This window comes from Typopeltis vanoorti, chromosome 12 (genome assembly GCF_054136105.1).
Source record: "Typopeltis vanoorti isolate ZY-2024b chromosome 12, IOZ_Tvanoo_1.0, whole genome shotgun sequence".
Lineage (NCBI taxonomy): Eukaryota > Metazoa > Arthropoda > Arachnida > Uropygi > Thelyphonidae > Typopeltis > Typopeltis vanoorti.
The window spans coordinates 87698487-87724459 of record NC_143560.1 but is presented as its reverse complement, the minus strand read 5'-3'; the positions used below and the strand labels follow the sequence as shown (position 1 = coordinate 87724459).

At 35.4% G+C, this 25973-nt stretch overlaps 1 protein-coding gene across 3 annotated transcripts in view; it reads right to left on the bottom strand.

Moving 5' to 3' along the window:
- The window catches only part of LOC150100974 (ATP-dependent 6-phosphofructokinase-like), a 308202-nt gene that overhangs the window by 167803 nt on the left and 114426 nt on the right, over nucleotides 1-25973 (bottom strand). For all 3 annotated transcript variants that reach the window (XM_090401413.1, XM_090401415.1, XM_090401414.1), the window contains exons 9-10: nucleotides 9936-10061; nucleotides 2498-2562 (exon numbers count right to left, since the gene is read on the bottom strand). In XM_090401413.1, the coding sequence (XP_090257539.1) occupies nucleotides 2498-2562; nucleotides 9936-10061 (191 nt within the window). The remainder of the gene's footprint in view (nucleotides 1-2497; nucleotides 2563-9935; nucleotides 10062-25973) is intronic.

Sequence of the window (25973 nt, the reverse complement as noted above, 5' to 3'; positions counted from 1 at the left end):
ATAATCCTTTCTCATCACACATTTCTGCTAACATATCATTCCCAATCTTTGCTCCCACACCTCATCTCATTGCTGCCATACCTGGGCAACATCCTGACTACCTTTCCTATCACACTATTATCCTTTATCCTTCTCAACTACCTTCTTATATCCAATCTTATGTTTTCCTTGTTCTCAGTCAGGCCATTTGTCCCTATTACCACTACCAACTCTTATGCTCACTTACTCCTCATATCCAATGCCTCAATCACTCATTTTACCTCCAGGAAAATAAACCTTGCGCAGCATTTTTTTTTACTACACCTCTAATATGAATTATCAAGATATGTATCCAAGCTATTAGTCCCACAGATTGGAGAAATGAACTCTTCCATCAAAAACTCACCACAGACTTTACTGAAAAAACTAGACATGACCCTAGAATACAAATACTTATTAGCCAGTCTGGATATCATCAGCCTATTTAAAGCGCATCCAGAGATGAAAAATTACAAGCTTTTCTCACAGACTTTTCAATACTTTCAATGCTATCTAGATAGATAGCATCTTGTTGATATGACAAAATATGTTATGGTTAAATTGACAAAATATAGTCATGGTTATATTGACAAGCTCAAAGATGATTAATCTTTTTCTAATGTACTCTGATTTTACTATATAGTATACTCTGCTAAATCTAACTACAACTGAGAAATCTTTTTCCAAGGTGTTCCAGATACAGAGCAGCAACCAATTTTATATTCACAAATTTTCCAATCACTGAAGGACCCACATTGATCATTGCTAATTCTGCAACAAGAAGAAGACAAAAATTTCAGTGTGCCATTTGAAAATGGACTACAGAGCTGTGTGTGCACATACATGTAAGTTCATCCAAGATTTCTTTCATAAGAAGTAGTGATGTTTCCACATTGTTAAAATTACTAGAATCTTTACAAGTTTATGCTGCAAAAGCATTATAGTTTTTTACTATCATACCCACTGTTATATAATTATACCATCTTCTGCTTTAATTCCACCTTAAAGGATGCTATGGAATAAGAAAATAAAGTACTGTTTGCCAAATGTTGTACAATTCCAAGTTTGTGTGCAAGATGATGATGATAAGAATGTTGTGCATATCTGATATTTATCAATATATGGGGGGGGGGGGAGAAATAAAAGAGAAAAATATTTGGGGAAACTTTTAATAATACACAAATTCTTAGGCAAAAATAATTTTCTTTCTCTGACTGACTTTACCAACAACCTTTCACAGCATAAACCCATCATGTCTGAGCTTTCTGTCTTCCAAGTAATTATTTAAGTAGATACTAAATTATTTAATAATTTAATATCTACATCTATAGCACATAATTTCTCTTCCAAGGAGTTGACATCCTTCTACAAATTCCACACCTACACTTAGACTGGTTTTACATTTGAAAAATGTACACTATATTCTGTTCTTAATCCTCCATAATTCAGAAAGCTAATTCTGAATTATGAAGATTTTTATTATTATTATGATTTTATTATGATTTTTTTAATATGTATTTTCAAAACAATTTTTTTAATATGTAGTTTCAAACAAGTTCCAAACATGGAACTTGATCAACCCACTTTAAATCTCCAAATAAGCAGGATGTAGTCTCACACCAGGTGAGAGAATGCATTTGCTACCTTAAGACATTCATGCTTTCATTGGGATTCAAATCCATGGCTTCTTGGGTGGAGAACAGAAATACTCCCCAACTAATAAACCATGGCTGTCTACCTGGCCAACCAGGCAGGCAACCAATGACCTCTCTATCACACAAGCTTACTGCAGTCTCCCACAAAGATTTGTTACTGTGTTTTACTTTTCTATGGGTTTTCAAAGATGGACATCTGTCAAATTGGTATACATTCTTCCTGCTTTTCTGTAAACCTTTAATGTGTAAACAGCACTTGTGTAAACACCCTGTGTAAACACACTCAGCTAGATTTACATTTCGTTCCCTCTACTCCTATTTTTTGGAATAATTTTAATGGATAATCAATATCTAAGTATCCTTCCCAGACCAAATTTTGAGTAGATTCTAATTTGTCACATCCTGAATCATGGCTCCTGGTAAACATGTTTACCAGGAGCCATGATTCAAGGATAATTGTTTACTTGTAAATTATACTAAAGAGTGAACTGCTGTACCATATAAGCCTTCTTTCTAATATTTTTATGCTCTTTTCTCTTGCCTCAATCCTCTCTGGTCTTTTGTGTACCCAATGAACACTGCCTGAATTTTCAATGTTTAAGAAGAATTTCACTTGGAGGCTAAGTGAAATTATTTAATCAACTAAGGTTACCTGGATATTTAATGAAATATTTACAGCAAAAAGATAAAATAACATCTGTATTTCTTTGTGATGATGCAAAAGAAATTCATGCCATATTTAAAACCATATTTAAATTTAGCATACATAAGCTTTAACAGGTAAATTAGTAATTCCAACATAAATCAATTTTAACTAATCTTACCGTCCTCTAAGTTTTACAGCTTCCTCCCATCTCTGTGCTTCCATACATTTTCCTACATCTTTGGTCTAAATATAAGAAATTAAGTAAATTTTCATAACATGGACCTGAGAGTATATATCAAACATATGTTTCTCAATGAAAAAAACATGTTGAATCTTTATTTAAAAATCCTATTAAAAGGAAGGATAATAGCTATCGATTATTGTGTAGTATGTAAGGAACATTTTTGGAATTGATCAATAATTAATTTTCATATTTCAACAGTTAATGCTTTTAAAAATGGGATAAAATTTAAGTTTATTAATTATGTAATTAGTTTAATACAGGCAGTTCCAAAATTTATAATGCAGACCTTGAGTACCCACTTCAGGAATCATTCTGGTTGCAAAGATATAATACAGTAATTCATTAACAATTCAAGGTTTCTTATTAGCACAGCATAATAATCATTATGTAAAAATTAATAGAATAAAATTATAAATTACATAAGAAATAAATTCAATATAGCTAAGCCAATTAATTTCCTGAATTATACTAGATCATAGTCAGGGTTTCAAATGATTAATGAAGGTGACTTCATTGGGTACATGCTTCTCTAAGCAGTAATGGACAGTGTACTGTATCAACATTCAAATATAGATATAGCATACAAAGTTCATAACTAATATTTTATGCATCTGGAATAATCTTAATCTTGGAGCAAGGAAAGAAGTGGAGAAATTACTACATCCTGATCTACTCTTGACCAGAGGTGCAATGATTATAACAGCTTATTCAAAGTTATCTTTATAAGAATAATTGCACTTCTTGAAATTTTCTATAATCTTTCCTTCTGTATTGGATTTTTTTAGTGCACCAGTTACCATATTACTATCACACTGCCATTGATTCCAATAGTAATTAAAATCTCAATTTGCATTGTGCTTAAGGGTCAAAGCTATATAACTGAGAGGAGACCTCCACATAGCCTTTAAAGGAATGCGGAGAACAGATCAGGGGTTCTGACCTAATGTCCAATCCTGACCATCTTGTGGTGCACTCTGTCAGGTATCTACCTGAATACTGAATGAATGGGGATAGGGTGGTAATTTGGGATTTAGCCGACCAAATTGTATTCTTATTGGCTTAAACCAAACCATAAAATGATGGTACAACATGACAGAATTTCATGCCAAATGGGGCACTGCCCGGCGAAAACAAGGCCCCATTGTTGTCTCCAAGGAACCAGGCCAAACAGCAAAAAGTCAGCTACTGGAACAAATCCTAAAACACACTCCATATCAGCATCAGAGTTCAAGATCAGTACTATCAACATAAGAAGCTGAATGCAAAGAAATGGAGAAAGCTAAGGAAGGAATAAATACCAGATCGACATAATAGAGGTGACTAAAACCAAAAAGGCAAGAAACTAGTGAGATCTTTCTGAGTAATAAATACAAAATGTTATATTCAGGCAAGGACAATCAAGGAAAAGAAGGAGTAGCCATAGTATTCAACATAAAATACAAGGCTAATCTTCTTGAATGGAAGGCATTCTCAAGTAGAGTGATGTGGGCAAATATCAGAATCAGGAACTGGACAATGAGACTTATTTGTGCCTATGGTGTCACAGAAGGTTATACTAAGCTAGAAGTAGAGGAATTTTTTGAGGCTTTAGAGAAAGCAACTGGCACAATAAAAAAAGAAAATGTGGTCCTTGTTGGGGATCTAAATAGCAGAATAGGAAATGAGCGTCAGACATACAAAAATATTTTGGATAAATTCAGAGAAAAGAGCACAGCTAATAATAATGGCAAATACCTGTTGAATTTCTGCTCAGGACACAGACTGGTTATAACTGACACAATATTCCAATAAAAATGTACACAAATTCACACAGAGAGAAGAGGCAAGGAAAAAGAAAGTCTCACTGACTATGTTATTGTTGATAGTGATATTTTCTCCCTAGTGCAGGATACAGAGTGTATAGAGGATTTGAAATTGGAAGCGATCACTACTTAGTCTTGAGCAGGATAACATTGAATTTCGTATCGAAAAGAATGGCATGTAAGAATGTTTTAAAGCGAATAAAAGCTTAGCAGCTCTCAGATGTGAATGTAGACTAAAATACACAAACATTATTCAAGAAAAATGAAAGAGTTTGAGAACAGAAACCAAATCTTGGAGTTCAGTGGCAAGCCATGAAGAAAACACTGATTGATTCAGCCAGAGCGGCATGTGGTGAAGTTGTCTGTCAGGTTAGAAAAATCAGAAACCCCTTGGTGGACACAGGGAGTAAAAGAGACAGTGAAAGAAAAGAAGAAAGAATATCCAAAGTCCCTGGCATATAAGGCAGCTTGTGCTCTTAGACAATCATTATTATATCACACCTCCAGGGAGTCAAAAGACTCATCGAGGGACTGTATCAACTCTACAACTCTTCGTCTCACTATTCCACCAACCTTTATTATCTAACACCAACTACCACCACTAGTGCTTTCACAGACAATCACAAACATCCATGCCCACAGCGGGATTGGAACCCGCAACATTTGGCTGGAGAGCGGAGACACTAATCACTCAGCCAACGGGGCAGGAGAATACAGAGACAAATGTAAGAAAGCTAAACAAAAGTCAAAGATATTCTGAAGGTTGTTAAAGAAGCTCAGAAATGGAGGAAAGAGTGCATAGAATTAGGAATTAGAGATGATAAAGGTGACATGAAAACAGGAGAAAAAGATATCCTTGAAGTATGGAGTAATTATTTTGAAAAATTGCTAAATGAAACAAGCAGTGATGACAGCACAGTGGTAAAAAACACTGATCAGGCATGCAGTCAGGAATACATATCCATACTTGAAGTAGAAAAAGCCATCAAAAGCCTGAAATGTGGAAAGGCAGCAGGAGTAGATGATATTTGACTAGAAATGCTCAAGTATGGTGGTATAAAAGTCTTACAGTGGCTGCACTGCATAGTTCAGAAGGCTCGGATAGAGGGATGAATTCCAGATGATTGGAGTAGAGCTCTCATACTACCTATATATATATATAAAGAGAAAAAGAGAATAAAACTGAATGTGAGAATTACAGAGGTATTTCTCTATCGAGTGTTCCTGGTTAGATATATGCAAGTATACTTGAGAAACGATTGAGAAGAATTGTGGAAGAGAAGCTTGATGAAGAACACGCTGGATTCAGGCCAAATAGAGCCTGTCAGGATCATATTTTCACTTTACAACAGATAGTTGAGAAATCATGGGAATACAACAGAGATCTGTTATTTAAGTTTGTAGATCTGGAAAAGGCACATGACAAGGTGCCAAGAGAGAAGCCATTCAAAATGCTACAGTTATATGGTGACAATGGGCATTATATCAAGCAAGACTTAGTCTTTATTTGAGTTGTAAGTAAGCAGTTAGAATTGAAGGAAGTACAGGAAGGTGGTTTAATATTAAATCTAGTGTCAGATAAGGATGCACATTATCCCCTCTGTTATTCAATATCTATATGGATCACATTATGAAGGAAAGTGGTATTAAACCTGATTAAAAATTGGAGATGTTAATCTCAGCTCTTTGCTTTATGCAGACGATGTTATACTTCTAAATAAATCTGCTGCAAATCTGCAAGATTCTCTGACTAAAGTGAATAACTGCTGTAATAGATATGGTATGAAGGTCAGCATTAAAAATACAAAGACAATGAAAATAGGCAGAAACACTGAAAATATCAACTGCACTGTAAATGGAGAACCAATGGAACAAGTAAAACGTTTCAACTACTAAGGCATGATTTTTAGTGAAGATGGTAAATTAAATATGGAAATAAACAACAGAATCAACAAAGCTGGTATGGTAGGAAGTCAATTGAATAAATTTATATGGAATAAGAGAGAAATTAGCCAAAACACTAAATTAGCTGTATACAAGACAGTATTCAAGCCAATTTTAATTTATGGATCTGAGAGCTGGGTGAAAAGTAAAACACTTGAACAAAGACTAGAGACCACAGATATGAGAATCCTGAGAAAAATTAGAGGCATGAACAGATAGCATCAATAGCAATATCATATTAAAAACAAATATATTAGGAAAGAACTTGACATTGTCAGCATCCAGGAATGCATTAGCAGAGCTAATATCAAGTGGTGGTCACTTAAACAGAATTGGAAAGGAAAGATTAGCAAAACAAGTGTTCTCTGCCAGGTTGGCAGGAAAAAGATCCAGAGGAAGAGCAAGATATAGGTGGGTTGATACAGTGAAAAGTTCCTTAGAAGACAGAAATAGAAGATATGATAATGTTCGGAGTCTTGACAGGTTTAGGAGGAAAATTGTAGATAGGAAGTTAGTAATGATGTAATTTTTCATGTAGTACTATCATATCCTGTACACCCCCTTGAGGGTATATATCAGGAATTTGATGATGATGATAATAATAATTTGCATTGTTTTTAACTTTTAAGAAGACTTACAAATTAATAATAATTGTTGATATTTCACTTTAAAAGCCAATAGTATAAACATGCTGTGCTGAATATAGCTGAATGATTGTCATGAATGTGTTTACATCAACTGATAAAATCACTTTACACCATTTTACTGCACTTTACTTTTGATATCATTAAATCAAAAGTTTAAAATTAAGTAATGAATATTTTTTGTATGATTCTAACTGATACATGAAAATATACAGAGTAACTACTCAAGAGGTTCCTTTCTAATTAAAAATAAAACAGCACTGAAGTAGAGGTCCACTCAAAGGGAATCTCTCCTGCTTGGCTGATGAAATAATCAGGTAATCAAAGGGGAAATAAAAGTGATAACATGCTACATTTAACACTTATTTGGTCTGAACACAAGTGCTGAACTGAAAAGTAATTCATAAGTTACCATGTACTTACAGAGTGCAAATAATAGCAGTGGAAAATAATTAAAATACTAGGCGGGGGCTATGCTCCTCTAAACAAAATCAACAAATTGCTTTATAAAAATAGCCTCCAACAACAAAGGATAGCAACTCAGTATTTTTCATCCATTGTCATCCCCTTTGTTGGTTCAGTCTTCACAAAAATTGCTAGAATGTTGAAGCCTTACAACATCAAAGTTGTGTTTAGACCGACTGCAACCATCAGACAGTTTTTAGGATCCCCTAAAGATAGCGTTCCTTTTTTCAAATATGCAGGGGTTTATAGAATACCATGCACTTGTGGACTTTCCTACATAGGTCAAACTTCAAGAAGCCTGGAAATTAGACAGAAAGAACATGTTGGAGATATAAATCACAACAGGTCAGATACCTCAGCCACATCACTTCTCAACTTCTAACCACGCAATAGATTGGGGAAACAGCTCAATGCCATATATAGAGGATGATTACAGATGCCGAATTTTCAAAGAAGCAGCAGTGTTCCTACGAACAGGTAATAACCTGAACAGAAATCAAGGAGCAATATTGAAAGATACATGGAAAAATCTGATTAATTCATCAAGTATAGTGGAACTACAGTACGCTAAAAACTATATAATGCGTATTCATAATAATGACTGAAGCATCTCGCTTCATGCATACATTGTCACGCAAGCTGTCAAATTTGGTTGCCTAACCGTTGTTAACGTTTTACTGTATTCTTTCGTTTTTTTGCATTTATTATTTTCTTTCACTTTTTAGTCTTGAAAAAGTTAGACAGTGTGCTAGTGAAACTAGTCGACGTTCTTGTACATATGAGTATTAAACCGATGGTCTTATAATCAGAATAAGTTTTTGTGTTTATTTTAGCCCACATATTATGAGAATATGCAAAGGAATTAGCATTGCTTCTAACTAGGCTATTTAACTTAAGTCTCAAACACAAAATTAATGTAACAGGTAGATAAGAATAGGATACTCTATGGGATGAGGGGGGGGGGGACAGCATGTCTTTGTGATGGATATCACATTGTGCCTCCATATCTCAAATGGAAGCAGGACATTGTGCCCTTTGATTGGAAAAAAACCTGAGTTCAATTCTTGTCATGATGAGGAGAATCCTTATATATGATCTTTTTCAACTGAAGGTGAGTTAGCCAATCTCATACAGAGGTAACAGGGTTTTTTCTCCTAGAAATTTGGGTTTTTCATTCTGCGTACATGCAAATCAGCCTTCAGAACACATGCAATTTACAGACAAAAAAATACTATTGTTGGTGATGATGGGCAGGTGATGATGGCATTGATGGCAAGATTGTTGTAGTAAGAGAATTAAATAGTATTGGCAAGGGTGAGATGTATTTAGCGAAGTAGAGTGTCCTAGTGAATGACATTTATGTATGTGAATCTGAGTTTGGGCTATATTGATATGAAAGAATCCTATTTGATTAGGCCTTGCTTCTTAAATAAATTACATTCAGCAAATACAAGAGAAATATCTACATTAACTTTAGAGTTAATGAAGATATTTCTTGCAAGCAACTGTACTTCATAAAGTACAGTTGCTTGCAAGTGGAATAGCTGAGATAAAGGCTAACTTTATGAGGATAGTTTAGAGCCTGGGAGAAATGGATTTCAAATCTGTCCCAGAAGTCAGTGAAAGTTCTCTTATGACTACTTTTTATTAACCTCTTTTTGAAGAAAAATTGCTAAAGTTTTTAAAATTAATGGTTATGATATAATCAATTATTTAAGGAACATGTTTCCAGAATAAGTGTGATGCAAAAATTAAAGAATAAGTTTGTAATGGCCAACAAATTCATAACTTATGAAGGACAGTTCTTTGGATTACATCTTAAATGGCTAAAAAAGCATAAAAGACAAATTTTCCACTCAATATGACCAATTTTTAGGGTCCATTAAAAGTGACAATTACAGAGGCGTTGTAGAAGACATGCAGCAGACATCCAACACAGTAAGATGCAACATGTCATTAAAGATCCACTTCTGCATTTATTTCTTTACTCCTAAGCACTGTCAGTGAATCACATGGTAAACTATTCCATTAGGATGTTTCTTGTGCAGAACAGGTATACTCTGCTGGTGAAACTTCAGTATGCTTACAGATATTTACTGATTCTTACAGAAAAACCAGAGATCCCAACTATAAGTAATATACTTCAAGGCTAAGTAAATCAGCATGTGTATGTTACAGGGTCATGTGCAATGCAATTAATACATTTACATGTTATTCTGAATTGCTAAAGAAACTAGAGATTAACAGGACAGAGCAATTTTAAGCTCATTTTCAAACTCAGGCTTAATTCTGCTTCAAGAAAAATGCAAATATTTTCAATTCATTCTTCAGCAGTAGCATGATTTACTCACCTTTTCTACACACCTCATTAAAGGTACTCTAACTGCCTGGTACCATCTAATGATACAACAAAAGCTTATGTTTCAGGGATTGAGTCAAATAAACAAAGAACTGCTTTTGCACCATTCTGCAACCCTGTAAAAAGAATTAAATTCTGATATAGCATGATTTACTCACCTTTTCTACACACCTCATTAAAGGTACTCTAACTGCCTGATTACCATCTAATGATACAACAAAAGCTTCTGTTTCAGGGGTTGAGTCAAATAAACAAAGAACTGCTTCTGCACCCATTCTGCAACCCTGTAAAAATAATTAAATTCTGATATTTAGTTAATTTTGGGAAGAAAACTTATACATATATACTAATACAATATTATATTGTATTAGTTCAGTATATTTATTTGGGTGTTTTATTATAACAGTTAAGCACCCAAATAAATATACTGAACTAATGCAATATAATATTGTATTAGTATATATGAATAATAATTATTAATATTAATAATTACTGGTAGAAAATAGGTGGTACTCTGCTTCACCACACCTTTAAAACATTAATGTGTTCTAGTAATGAAGAATGGGTACCTTGGCCATGGCTTAATTCTACACTGTTTCAGCTTAGATATTCTAAGGGGTTTGGATCAGGGTTCTCTGCTGCTGCTGCCCATGAAATCTCTCCTCATTGGAACAATGCAATGAGGAGTGATTTGTGTTAGAGCATTATGGTGAAAGATCTATGGGCCATCATAAAACTGCCCACTGCATGACATACAAACTGTCAAATACATCATGGTAAGATCTAGTGGTTATGTATAATTTCATGCATTATGACAGAATATCTAATCCATATATAAGAAGAAATCCACATCATTACACTACTACTTTGCAACTTCATTATTGGAGTAGAAGTGTATAGCACAACTTAGAGATCCACAGGACTGATTTCCATTGATACCCACATATGTGTATTTGTGTGGGGCAAAATAAATTACTGTGTGTCTTGGCACATGTCAACTGATATATATTCATTTATTAATGAAAGTTTTATGACTGTAGCTCTTTGTCAGTCCTCTCCAGCCCAATAAGTTTGAAACCATTGGTTTTTCAGACTGATATATGCTTGTTCTCATTTCCAATATGTGCCCCATGTGCCCAACCTGATGCTCCATGCATTATCTAAGTTGGCATACTATGTTTGTTAAAATCTTCTCAACATACTGGGAGCCTTGGTAATTCTCTCCCTAAGATGACAAAGATGTTGGATTTTTACAGCACACATCTGTTCCTTCAGGAATTCCTAAAATGCAAAGCCCAGTGGGCTAAGATCAGGTGACATTGGTGCCCAGTGGACACTGGTCCTCTCCTCCCAATCCATTGATAGGAAATCAATCATCAAGCCAATGATGCACTCTAAATGTGTGATGTAAAAGAGCTTTATCTTGCATGAACCATTTGGGTAATTCTCCAATGAAATCAAGTTCTGGTACCATTTAATCATCCAACATTTTCATGTATTTTTTGCCATCCGCTGTTTTTTTTTTTTTTTTTTTTTTTGAAGAATAGGTTGACGATGTGTTCCGTACACCACACAATCTGTCCCCTCCCTATTTCTTACTACCAGTGAGACAAATGACAACAAATGAGGGTTTTTTTCATCAACCAGTATCTGAAGTTCTGCTTATTCACTCTCTATTTACATAAATCCTTCCTCATCAGAGAAAATCCAAGAAACATTCCAAGAAACTCTCATCTGCTTCAATTTGATGCAGAAACCATTCGCACATTTCAAGTCATCAATCAAGATGATCCTTGGTCAGATGATGCAAGATTTGAATAAGTGACAGATTTCCCTGGGCTGGCATGAAGCGTGGAAATCACTCCAATTTGAGTGCCTTCATTTACACAGAAGGATGACCACACTAGGGTTTCCTAAGCAACAGATCCTGTCTCTTTAAATTTCTTGGTTTCTTGCACTGTGCAATACTGAATTCCTTTCAGGATATCTATCATTAAGCTCATCTGCCACTTCCCTCTGAGTCCATTCCTGATGATTACTAAGGAGGACTATCTCTACTCTTTTGTTCAATGTTAATGCCATTTTTCACCTGTAAAAAAAAAAAAAAAATTTTTTCATTGGTTCCAGACTTTTTAGCAATCTTGTATAGGTCATAGAAACATAAGATTGCTTATGGCTGCATCTCCAAACACAAGATCCTAAGAATGGAGGGCAAGATGAGGTAATTAGCTTGGGACATGGTTCCTGTCAATCTGTAGCTGGGATAAGTGTCGTGTGGTATCTTCCATTTCTTCAGTGCATTTCCAAATGGTCTTTGGAATACTTTATTTGTTATTGGATGGATAATGAGACCAGAACAGACCAATATGGTCTATACCTGTAATTAGTGTTATGATGATGATTTGTTATTGTGCAAAAGCATACACAGACACCTTCTTAAAATAACATTCAACTATTATTCCCTTTGAAATGATTTAACTCTTTACATATATTCATCATTTGGTATTTAAGAATGCCATCTGATCAAAGAGTTGATTTTTATAGCTAATAAAATTTGCATTTTATATAGTCGCATCCAATTCACTGCAATCTGAAGAGTACCTTATGACTTTGGGTAAGTAAAGTAATTAACACTGCTGTGTACTCAGCTAAAGTTAATGAACTATGAGACATTAGCATTGAAGAGGTACAGCTCTAAAATGCAATTAAACAGAGAAGGTATATAGTGAACTCTCCCAATACAATCCATACAGACTACAGGAATAATTTTGTACTTTTGAAGGTTTGCTATGATGAAACTTGATGTTAAGGCCAGACTTTTTAGTAGTTCACTATAACAGCATTTGCTATAAAACAGAAATTTGCTATAAAAAAGTAATGTTTTTAATTAATTAATTAAAAACAGAATTAATTCAATTTAGCTTGTTTATCAACTTTTGTAGTTCATTTGGGGTTCTTGCAATAAGGATGAGATCATCTGCATATTTGATATTATTTAGGTTTAAACCATTGAGATTGATTCCAGGCTCATTGTCTATTGCCTTCTTTACAACTTCGTCTAGATATATGTTGAATAGACATGGGGATAATGGGCATCCTTGCATTACTCCTTTTTGGATCTCTATGGGTTCTGTTATGAGTGTGTCCTTTTTAATTATTGCATTTGTCTTAGAGTAATATTTTATCAGAAACTGTATTATATATTTGTCTATTGCTTTTTCTAGTAGAACTTTAAGGATTTCTCTGTTGATGCTATCGAAAGCTTGTTTAAAGTCCACAAAACAAAAATATAGTTCTTTATGGTCTTCCCAGCTGAGTTCTGCTAGTTGGTGCAATGTGAAAATCTGGTCTATTGTTGAATGAATAGTTCCCTCAGAAACCAGCTTGTTCTATGCCTATCATTTCTTCATAGGTGTTTTTTAATCTATTTTGTATAATTCTTACGAATATTTTATACGTGTGGGAGAGTAAATTGATTGGTCTGTAATTTCTGCAGTCTCTTTTGTCTCCTTTCTTGTATATTGGGATGATCTTTCCAGTTCTCCAGTCATCTGAGATCTCTCCTGTTTGTAGTATTTTATTGAATAGGGTTGTTAAATATTCTAGTGATGTGCTGCCTCCATATGACCACAGTTCATTAGGGATAGTATCAATGCCTGGTGCTTTATTGTTTTTCATCTGTTTTATTGCATATCTAAATTCTTGTAAAATTTTTGGATGGTCGTGATTTTCTTCTATTGTTGGCATTGTAGTTTTGGTTGCTTGGTGAAAGATAGTCTTAAAATGGTTTGACCAGATTTTTCTTATATCTTCAATATTTCTGGTTTCAGTCATCTTATTGTTTAGCATTGCTACTGCTTTTGTTGAGAATTCCTTTGTAATTTCTCTTATAGTATCATGGAAGACTTTTAGGTTGTTTTAGTATGCTTCTTGGCATTTCTTAGCTTTTTCTTCTAATCATTTTCCTTTGGCTTTTTTGCAGAGGTTATCAACTTTATTTTTTAGTGCTCTGTATTTTTCTCTATTCTCTTCATTGTTTTGTTGGTTGATACGATTTCTTGGGTTATCCACTGTTTATTTTGGGTTTGGTACCTAGAGCGTCTTTTGCAATTGATAACACTGTTTCTTTTCTTTCTTCCCAGTATTTTCCGCTGTTCTGGAAGATGAAAGGTTTTAATTTCAAGCACATCTGTTCTAAAAATTGAATTCTACTTGAGCTATCTTGTAGTTTTGATAGGTTGATGTTTTCTTCTTTTCTGATATTGTTTTTCCTGTTGAATTTTATCTTAACTTTGGCAGTTAATAGTCCATGTTGAAATCAAAGCTTCTTAATTTTCATACATTATTTATTGATCTTTTCCTATTTCTAACACCTATTTTGGCGTTAAAATCTCCCATCACTATCATGAGTTCTCTGTTTTTGGAATTATATATTTCCTGTTGTAGTTCTTCATAGAAGTTTTCTATTTCTTCCTCTGAATGGTTACTGTCTGATGCATATATTTGGATTATTTTAATTGTTTGACCTTTTTTTTTGCTTGAAGTTTTTGCTTGAAAGCTGTGATTATTCTAGGAGACACTGGTTTTATTTCAATTACTGAGTAAGTTTCTTCTCAATTAATAATGCAACTCCTTCTCTGTGTATGTTATCTTTTCTTCCTGATAAGTATAGTCTTCCTTCTAGTAAATCCATCTCTGCACCAATGTGTCTCTGATAAACCTAAAATACTCCATTTCAGTCTTTTTAAATTTTCCTGGACTAATTACAATTTTCCAGGTTGGTATAATGATCTTATGTTGAGGGTAGCTATGTGATTCATGTCCTTGACTGACCACATTGCTGATTTCTCACCTGCTCTATGCGGTCTTCAAGTAGGCGCGTCGGCTGTCCCATACACAGCAGCACTATCTTGGTTTGTAGAGTTTCTCTGGATCATGGAAGTTACTGGCATAATAATGTAGCCAGCTTGCCATGCCTCTGCTACATCCTTTGGTTCACAGCTCTTTATTCAGAGCAACCCATTTGGGTTTCCCCCATCTGCCACCCGGGGGATGCACCTGGCAGTAGGAGTGTGGTCTCCCCAAGAAAAAACCCTTCAAACAACTTAAATGTTTTATAATATTCCCTATTTTTCTCCTATCAACCAACCTCTGCAATCTACACACCCTCAATCTATGCTCATAGGAAACATTCCACAGGCCACTCACCATCTTGGTCACTCACCTATGAATCCTCTCTACTGCTTCCTGATCCCCCAAGAAACCCAGGGAACCAGATTGAGCACAGTAATCCAAATGTGGGCATATCAAGGCCTTATAAAAAGGAAAAGAGGAATATTAATTTCTCCACATTAAACTAACACCAATTATTTTTTGACTATACTGACAGCCTATTTAAATTGTCCTGCAAACTCTCCACATCACCATGATTAACTATTACTTTACCTAATCTTGCATCATTAGTAAGAACCTGAAATTTCTTTTCAGGTTATTTCCTATATCATTTACATACAAATTAAACAGCAATGGTTCAAGCACTGAACCTTGGGGCACACCAGTAGTCACCTGTTTTCACCTCATTTCTGCATCTCCATATACCACTTTTTGATATCTGTCCAGCAACCACCCTCTTATCCACTTAACCAGTGTCATGTCCATCCCCATTTGTTCCAGTTTGCATAACAGAGTTCCATGTGGTATTCTGTCAAATGCATTTGCAAAATCCAGTAAAATCACCATGTAGCCATTTCATTTATCTGACTCAGCTGTTATTCTATTATAAAAAATTAATAAATTAGTAAGGCATGACTGACTGTTCACAAAGCCATGTTGACCCTCATAACTGTATCATATTTTTATCTACCCATGCTTGAATTCTTTTTTTTGACCAATTTTTCTAGTACTTTTACTCCCACACATACACCTAAGATACTGATTGATCTTCAATTTGTTATTGCAGTCTTCCATATGCATGGAAATTATTTTGCCCTCTTTCCACTCCCTTGGAATTCTATCAGAGCTGACACTTAAATTAAAGAGCCTTGTCATAGGCATTGTCAGTTCGCTTGCACATTTTTGCAAAACCCTAGCTGATATACCATCTAATTCCACAGCTGTATTTACATTGAGATTCTACAATATCTTGAGAACCTCCAATTCATCCACCTCTGTTCCCATATCAGTGTGTTTGTCACATCTGTTAAAGCAGCATCCTCCCTAAGATGTTATACCCTTGAAAAGTGGTCACTCATCTGCTTTTGTCTCCTCATGACCATCATCACTCATTAAGGTTAATCTTCTATAGTTATTCTTCTTCTTACTTATCACATAACAAAAGAACTCTTTGGGATTTCCTTTGGCCTGCTTGGCTGGATTCTTCGCATAATCTGATTTTGCCTTCCTTGCCTGAGCCTTGTACTGTTCATGAGTTTGTTGGTCACCTTTCTCTTTATAGCCCTTCACAGTATTTTCTTCTTCTGCAGCTTGTGCTTAATGATATTACTCATCCATTTAACTCCTATCTGATTAACTCTTCTTACTTTAGGTATACAATTTAATATTGCTTCCTCTAGATGACCCTTAACTATATCCCATGCACTATTAACATTCTTATCCTGAAGTGTTTTATGCCATGGTGCAGGTTCAAGCTTCTTCCTAAGATTGTCATAAGCCTTGTAGTTCCACATATAGCCCTTCTTGAGACACTATTCCTCATGTTTTACAATCTCACAAGTCAAGACTGAATGATCATTTTCACCAATCGGAAGCAATGTGGTCGCCTTCATTACTGATAGCTCTTCTGATCCTATGAGCAGGACCAATACTCTCACACTTCTAGTCTCCTCCATCACATGCTGCCTTAAGTAATAACTCTTAGTAGGTGTATAAATTCTATTTCATTCATGTCATGTGATCTTTCTTCTTTCCAGTCTATATCTCCATAGTTAAAGTCCCCAATAATAATCACTCAACCTATACTTGTACTAATTTGGTGATGCATGTCTTCCACATCATCTGTGGAACTCTCTGGCCTATAGCAACAACCAACTGTCTTATATTTTGTCTTACTGGCATTAATCTCACACCAGACTGCTTCAAATGAACAGCCACCCTCCTGCATATCTCCTATTCATCTACTGTAATCAGCAGTACCCTTCTCCCATTTTATCTTCTCTATCCTCCCTGGAAATACAAAACCCTTCATTATTCTATCCCTGTCACTACATCATCTGCTGTTATCCATGTCTAACTAATGCCTATAACTTTTGGTGAGGTTGCACTAACCAATGCCAAAAACTGCTCCCTTTTGTTCCTGATACTTTTGCCATCAGTATACAGAAAGGCAGTATTCCTTTTGTCTCCCAACTACTTTTACTTCCTGGATTGTTATTATCCTATTCAACATTTTTGCTGAGAGAATCAGATCCTGCACTTGGTCATTCTCAGACTCACTCACCTCATGGGTATCTTCATATGCACTCACCTGCATTCACCATAATTGCATAAGTTTTCCTGAATTTTTTTGCTCTTCAGCATGCTCAGTGAACAAAGCTCTCCAGACACCTAACACCAAAACCATTTAGGTGCAGTCCATCAGATTATACAACTCTTTCTTTCCATCAAACTCAGACAATAAGTCCACAAATCCTACATCATTTGTGGTATGATACTTACAATCTTCATCTTCTCGCCTTTCAGTTTGGACTCTTCTAACAACTTCAACACTTGTCTCATCGTAACTGATGTATGTGAGTGAGAAAACCCGAGTTTGTTGTCAAGCATGCTTCTCAAAAACTTGGCTTCTTGTGCAAATGGATTAATGTTTGTCCTATAAATTAAAGATGCCAAGAAAAAGTTATATTCTTGGTTTCATCCTTTATTCAAGTGCAAGCAAAGTTTGCATGTCAAGTAACTTCACGACTGGGTTACTTGTATATAGAGGCTAATGACTTCACGTCAGCTGCCTTAGTATCCATAATACAATACACATATCCTTACAGACATGTATGATGCGATGCATTATGGGAAGGACCACTACCCAGACTGGTTTCGACCTTTGAGCTCTCATTATATTCCATAATGCATAGCATCATATATGTCTGTAAGGATATGTGCATTGCATTATGGATACTAAGGAAGCTGATGTGAAATTATTAGCCTCTATATACAAGTAACCCAGCCTATATACAAGTAACCAGTTACTTCAAATACAAGCTTTGTTTTGCTTGCACTTTGATAAAGGATGAAACTAAGAATATAATTTGATGGCATCTTTAATTTATAGTATAACCAAGTGAAAAAAAATCAATGTTTGTCAGTCAGAATTTGCTGCAGATCATGACTGAAAAAAAAGTGCACACAAATTGTCTTCTGCTGTGAAAATCTGAACCCATTTGCAAGTGTCCGTTTTGAGAGATTATCAATGGCTTGCTATAGCTGTATTTCTATGACCCTCATATTACATTAATGACAGAAGATGGTGAAGTCATCCACACAAAGTCATCATTACTTACCATTGCAGGAAGTTGTTCTGTTATTGAGTTGACCTTCTCTGTTCGCAAAAAAAAGCATGACACATAAAACTGAACCTTGTGGGACTCCCTCCTCTAGGTTATACAGGCAGAAGAAAGCAGTTCAATTAGATAACATTCTCGGTAAAGAGGGAGATTCCCCTCTAAGATTAAATTTGTGTAGGTCTTTCAAGTATTCTAAATCTTTAAGCAGTGTCAGAAGTGTGTCCCATATCAAAGAAAACTGATACTAGATGCTTGCATCTTAGGAAGTCATCCAATGGATGCCTCCAGCTGGACTAGATGATCAGTAGTACAATGATATTTTCAGAAGCCAGATTGTGTTCTGAAAAAAAAAGGTTTTTTCCTCTCCAAAAATGTTAAAAGACAAGTTAACCATTTCCAGAATCTTACACAGCAGATGGTATTTATTTGGGGATTATGGATCTTCCCTGGCTTAAAAAAGCAATAATAAGTACCTTTTGATTGGTATCCGGAAATATTTTCGCAGAAAATTCTATTATAAAGGTGCAACAGTTGAATGACAGATGTTTTACTATCTTGTAATAGATATTATCTGCTCCAACAGCATTTGAGTGATACTTAAGGAAAGCAGCTTTCATTTCCTCTTTAGAGAACAGCCTGAATCGCTGCTGGATCAGCATCTGTGTATTCACTGTGTGCAAGAATAGAGCTGATGGGTGGTATATCTGCCCTTCATTTTCTGGATTTTGTCCAAACTTCTTTAACACATTTGCTGCCACGTTCCTCAGGCATAGTTTGTTCCCGCACACCAAGCGCTTTTTGCGTCTTCAAGGTCACTACGAGTAATCTCACAGCCGGCTTATCAGACAGAATTTTGTTTCATACGCCAACTACGAGTAATCTCGTATCACCCCCATCTTCAAGGTCACTATGAGAATCCTCATAGCCATCTTATCAGACAGAATTTTGTTTCATAGGCCAACTATGAGTAATCTCGTATCACTTCCACCTATATATTACATCTCTATATATTACAGCATATATTGCGTCTAGTCTAGTTTTCATTTCTAGTCTCTAAGAACCTTTAATTTCACCATGGCCAGTAAAATAAAACTTACTGATATAGAAGTAGAAGCTTATGCTAATATGAACGATGATGAACTTCATGAAATATTTGGTTCCGATTCTGAAGATGATCCTACAGATGACTCTAGCGGTGACTCGGATGATGAAGAAACTTTTGAAGATGAAGTTAGCATCCAGCCAAATACATCAACATCTACTTATTGGGAAAATTCAGAACAAGAGCCCCCACAATTTGACTTTGTTGAAACTGCAGGTTTTAAAATTGACACTGGAAATTTCAGTATCAAAAGGTTAGTTGAACTTTTCTTTTCTGAAGATTTTCTCACAATTTTAGTAGAACAAACCAATTTATATGCTTTACAAAATATTGAGCAAAGCAGAGCACAGATCAAAAAAAGTCAAAGAATTTCAAACTGGAAAGCAACAGACATACCTGAAATGAAATTACTTCTTGGACTTTTACTTCATATGGTTCCTTGTAATTTACCGTCTATTGGAATACAAATCAACTTTACAATTTGCCATTTTGGAGCTCTAAAATGAGCCAAAATCGATTTCAAATTTTATTGAAATGCAAATGATGCACAGATAATTCCCAAGAAGCTAATGATAAATTGCACAAATTAAGACCAGTCCTAGATCATTTTAATAGTATAATGCGAAATAGCTACACACACCAGACAGAAACTTATTGATGAGTCAATGGTGTTGTGGTGCAGTGGACTGGCATTTCGGCAATACATAAAAAACAAAAAACATAAATTACTAATTATATGAAGAGCCAAAGGCTTCAATTCGGCAACATGAACTTATTTAAGTTAAGGGATATTACATCCCATATTGTTTCTTAGCCGAATAAGAAACTCAAAAAAGAGTTTCATGTCGAATATAGAAACTATATAAAGTTCAATGATTCCAAATGTAAGAAATACCTGGATAGTGCAGCACCTGATCCATTTGGTAGTGCAAACTGAGGCAACTCATAGTAAGAGTGGAACAAGCTCTGATCACTATTCTTGATATTTACCCATAATGTGAACTTAGCTCCTAGGAGCTGTATTACTGTTCTACATTATGAGAGAAGGTCACTACCGAACTGCTGAATCGCCGAACTTTATATAGTTTCTATATTCGGCATGAAACTCTGAGTTTCTTATTTGGCTAAGAAAAAATATGGGATGTAATATCCCTTAACTTAAATAAAAAACATAAATATGGCGTGAAATTCTATGAACTATGCTAATCGAATGAATTGGTGATAAAAATAAAAATTTATACAGGAAAATCTGAATCTTCTTTAGCGAAAATGGGTCACGCATATGATATTGTATTCCACTTGATGGAAGAATATTTAGACAGGGATTATGTATTGCATATGGACAATTTTTATAATTCTGTAGCTCTGAGCTTACCAACAGAAAAACGTACATGCGTGGAACGCTGAGAAATAATAGGAAAAACAATCCACTAGATGTTATTCAGAAGAAACTAAAGAAATGGGAATTTGTCTGGCAAAGAAGAGGTCCTGGTGTAGTCAGCAAATGGAAGGATAAGAGGGAAGTTCTTTCCATTTCAAATATGCACAAATTTGAAATGGTTGAAGCGCAAAATCGGAATAGTAAATTTCAATTAAAACCAAATATCATTAGGGATTATAATTTGGGTATGTCAGGCACTGATCTTTCCGATCAAATGCTTTCTTACTATTTCACCTTACGAAAGGCAATTAGATGGGCCAAAGAAATTGGCAATATGCATTTTTGAGGTATACATTCAAAATGCGCATAAATTTTATAACATGATTACTGGAAATGCAATGACTGCATTAAAATTTAGAGATCAATTTATCTCAGTTTTTGTTGGAATGGATGAGCTTACAGCATCAGAGAATATCAGGAGGAATTGGGATTTTCATTATTTGGAAATTTTACCACCAACAGAAAACAAGAATCGCCCGACAAAGCCATGGTGTGTGTGTGTGTGTGTGTGTGTGTGTGTGTGTACACGAAACAAACGACGATGCGAAACACGTTATTATTGTCCTGTTTGCCTGGAAAAACCACCATTGTGCGTGAAAAATTATTTTAAAATGTACCATTCTTAATTTGAATAAATTGTTTTTTTTATTTTATTGATTGTTTTTTATTTTTATTGATTTTATTAGTTTTAAATTGATTTACAAATTACGTGTTATACTACGAATAAACTTGCACTTGGCATGGGGGGGGGGGTTGGTAATCGACTTACGAGTATATTCGTAGTTGGCTTCTGAGGCACATATATAATATACTATATTTTAGTTGAAATTATTTCCCCTTCTACCAAGCCCCCAGACATGCTCACCACTTTATTCAGAATCCAAGGGTCCAAATTAAGGTAATTATACTAAGGGTTAACTCGTGTTTGGCATAGGAGGTCAGTAAATCGACACACGAGTATACTTGTAGTTGGCTTGAAGCTCATATATGAACTAGGAGTATACTCGTAGTTGGCAGCGAACGTGTTAATGTTGGTTGTTCTTGTTATGGAGAAGGTATATTGGAACCAGGGTTCCTTTTGACTGTGATGCCAGATGCATCTTGACCAAGCTCTGGCATGTTCCAAAGCAATGAAGTTCGTTCTTGTGTGGCATCTTCAGAAAATAACCCAAGCTTTCTTCTGGGCTCCTCTGGCTGCTATGCAAGCATCTTTCCACCAGGCTTATGGAAATGTGGAGACCAACTAGATGTTTAAGGAATTGTAGTTGTGGAAGCTTGTGTAATACACTATTGCATGATTCACTGCACAGCTGATGGAAGAGTTGACTTGCAGAATCAAATTCTGCTAATGATGAGAAGGTGAGCCAGTCAGCCTTATTCAATTTTCTATCATGATATCTGTGATGATGTGCGTAGCTGCCCAAACAGAAAAGTAAATATTATGGGGAAGAGATCACTCCCAAATAAATTCTCATTGGTTTCCCACTAGCTCACCATCTCCTTGCTCTAAAGAGATGGAAAGCAAGTCATATCACTCAGAGATATTGTAATTGTGAGAAGGTGCAATATGGGTTTGAATTTTGAATTCCTGTGGACATTTTTAGTCGCATTTACATCGGCATAAGCAGGTTTACCAGATGTTGCCATTTTTGTGGTATGCAGCCTCTTTTCCTCCTAATAACTGATGTATTGTTCTGTTTTTATTTATTTTTTTTTTTGGATCTCCTTCTCACCCTTCCACCTTTGACATGCTCAGGAGTAAGCTGGATGATCTCCCTCACAATAATAGCATTCTGGTGTTTTGCTTTTGCAAATTTTTTTTCATGATCATTACTGCTGCATCAGGCATAGATGGGAGAGTCATGACAGGCAGTTTGAGAATGACCATACTTCTTAAATTTAAAGCAGTGCAAAGGATTTGGGATATAAAGCCTTTCTGGACAGTTAAGATAGCCTGCTTTTCCTGGCCTATGATGTTCCTGGTATGGACCAGATAACCATCTTTACATGAGTCTTCTCTTTATAGTAGTCAATCCTTAATCTTTCATTTCAGAACAGATTTCATCTGGTATATCCAGAAGATCCCACTCTGATATTATACCTCCAGAAAAGTTTTGTGTGGAAGGGTGAGTAACTGTAATTGGCATTCCCCTGAAAGATACTGCACAAAGTAATGTTTTCGATTGTGTCTTAGATGATGATTTGATAAGTATATCTCCTGAACTGTGTTTCTTGATGGCTTTTGGAGGTCCTGCCAACCCCTTCTGGATGAAGAAGGGATTTTTTTTTTTCAAGAGAACATTCCTCTGTTGAATGTATTATTAACAAAAGTGGTGTCGATTAGCTTTTTTTTCTTCCCAATTACTCCAATCTGTGTGAAGCGATAGTGAGATGCAGAATGGATGCATCTTCTATTGTTGATAGGCTTTTTGTATGCCAAATAAATTTGTTTGCCCCCCACCCCACCCACAAGTATATCAAGAAATGGCAGAGTCCTACTGTTTATAAGTTCAAGAGTGAAATCTACACATCGGCAAAGGCCGATCAAGTGCTAGTGAATTCTTCTAGTTATTCAGAACCTGGAAAGATGAAAATAACATCCACAAGAAGTCATATTTTAGGTAATGGAAGGTATTTCCTGGGCTTTCTTTTCAAATGATTTCAAAAATAAACAGGCAAGAAAGAAATAGTTACTTCCATAGCAAGACTTATTCAAAGTATTTTTCTTGAAACTGGTGTAAGGTCTTATGTGCAATGTTTGAAAAGTGGAATGGTGTTAAAAGATTTTTAAACAGTTTCTTCTCTGGGGACATTTTAAACAGTTTGTGACATCAATGCCTCACTAAAAAGTCCAATAGTTTTAGCACTAGTTCTTTTGTTTTTTCAATGAAATGTGAACTGATGAGTTAAGGTTTTCCATGGCCTGATATTTCCATGCTTTTGTGTCTGGAAAAATAACATCTCTTAAAGACATTCTCATAAAAAATGAATACAATCTCAGAACTATAAATAGCATCTAAAATAGACCATTGCCTATTCCAGACCATATATAAGAAGACAACTACAAATGTTTGTTTCTTTACCTTGCATTAAAAATGTTAGACAAAATAATGAAAGTTTTAAAACAATACAACTTAAAAGTTGCCTTAAATTATCCATGATGTTACGATCACCAAAACAACCTCAACCTCTTAAAAACTCAGAAATATACAAAGTCTGGACTTATGGCATTTGCCATGTTGGATAGATAATTCCATCTGGAGAAATCCATCAAAAAGAACATGTCAAGGATGTGGAGAAAAAAAAAGGAACATAAATCAGGATTGGCATTTCACACAACCAATTTGGCAATTCTATGTATGGAAACTAAACTGCTGTACACAGAATTCAGTTATCTATATAGATTTAAAGAAGCAAGTGAAATGATATGATGTCATTTCAGTGTAATAAAAATCAAGGACTCATATTAAATCAACTATGGGCAGCATATATAAAAGATCTACATATTAATGAATTAGGCTATGAAAGAAGTTATGCAGTACACTGCAACTACTAGCCATGATTTGAATGTGACATCTTGTTAATTCATAAATCTCTTTTACTTCTAATTTTTAGGAAATGATGACGTAAACTAAATTATTAATTATAAAAACGTTAATAACAACCTATATTGCGGCAATGTTACATTGCCATTTTCAGGAGTCACAGAACAATGACATGTGCATACAGGCACTCACACTAAGCAAATATGGCTGAAGAAAAGCAACTGAAGTTGGTTCTGGAGTCCTAAAGGATGCCTAGTAGGCTAAATTGAATTGTTTTGGCCACTGGACTGAAAATCATAGAATGTAAGCTTCCCAAATGAACCCAAATTTGTTGAGGTTTGGAACGTTTTTCAGAGATGAGGCTGATTCAAAGAATAATCTTTCATTCTTTACTTGCTGCAGTGTAATAAAGTGGCCTTCTTCCAGCATATTCTGTAGTGGGTGTCCAAATGCATGGTCAGCAAGTCCTGAGTGGCTGTATTGGCGGAACCGGATGTAGTTCTTGGGTTCAGATAACCTGATATAGGCTGTCCTGCCATAGTAGGACAGTTTGCAACTACAAGGGGCCTGGTATACTTCAGGTAGGTCTAGGGGAAGTGGCTGGTCTTTGGTGAAGCAGATAAGAGATGCCAATTTCTTATGTGGCTTGTAACTAGTTGTGAGATCATATTTTTTTTATGATTTTTGTTAGTTTTTCAGATGTACCCATATATGGAATGGTGATAGATTTAGAGTAATCTCAGCTATGAAGGGAGAGGGGGGAGTTGTGGTTAACTGGTTTTAATATTTTTTGGAGGTTGTAGCCATTGGCTAAGAAAGTATTAAGAATATTGATAAGTTCAGTAGTTACAGCATTGTTATCTGAAATGATTAATTTTGCCCTTTTATACAGGATTTTTATAACCCCATATTGTTGGGAGAAATGGAGGGTGACTCCTGCTCAACGTACGTATGTGTAGGTTTTCTGTAAATAGAGAAAGCCATGGATCCATCAGGCTGGCATGTAATCAGAGTGTCTAGGAAAGGAGGACTGTTATTGTTTACCTTTTCCAAGGTAAACTGGATACTGGTGTGTTGACTGTTTAAGTTGCTTGAGAAATTGTGGAGTATATCCAGGCCATGTGGCCAAATGACGAACACGTCATCCGCATAACAGCTAAACAGCGAAAAATTGATCAGTTCAGATAACAATTCCCTAACTACTAAACTTAACCATATCCTTAACACCTTCTTAGTTAAAGGCTATAATCCCCAAAAAATATTAAAACCAGTTAACCACAACCCCCCCCCTCCTCCTTCATAGCAGAGATTACTCTAAATCTATCACCATTCCATATATCTGGGGAAAAAAAGAAAAAAAATACAAACTCACAATTAGTTATAAACTACATAAGAAATTGACATCTCTTACCAGCTGCACCAAAAGACCAGCCACTTCCCCTAGACCTACGTGGAGTATACCAGGTTCCTTGCAGTTGCAAACTGTCCTCCTACGGCCAAAAAGGCAGGACAGCCAATATCAAGATATCTGAACACAAGAACTACATCCAGTATCACCAATACAGCCACTCAGGACTTGCTAACCATGCATT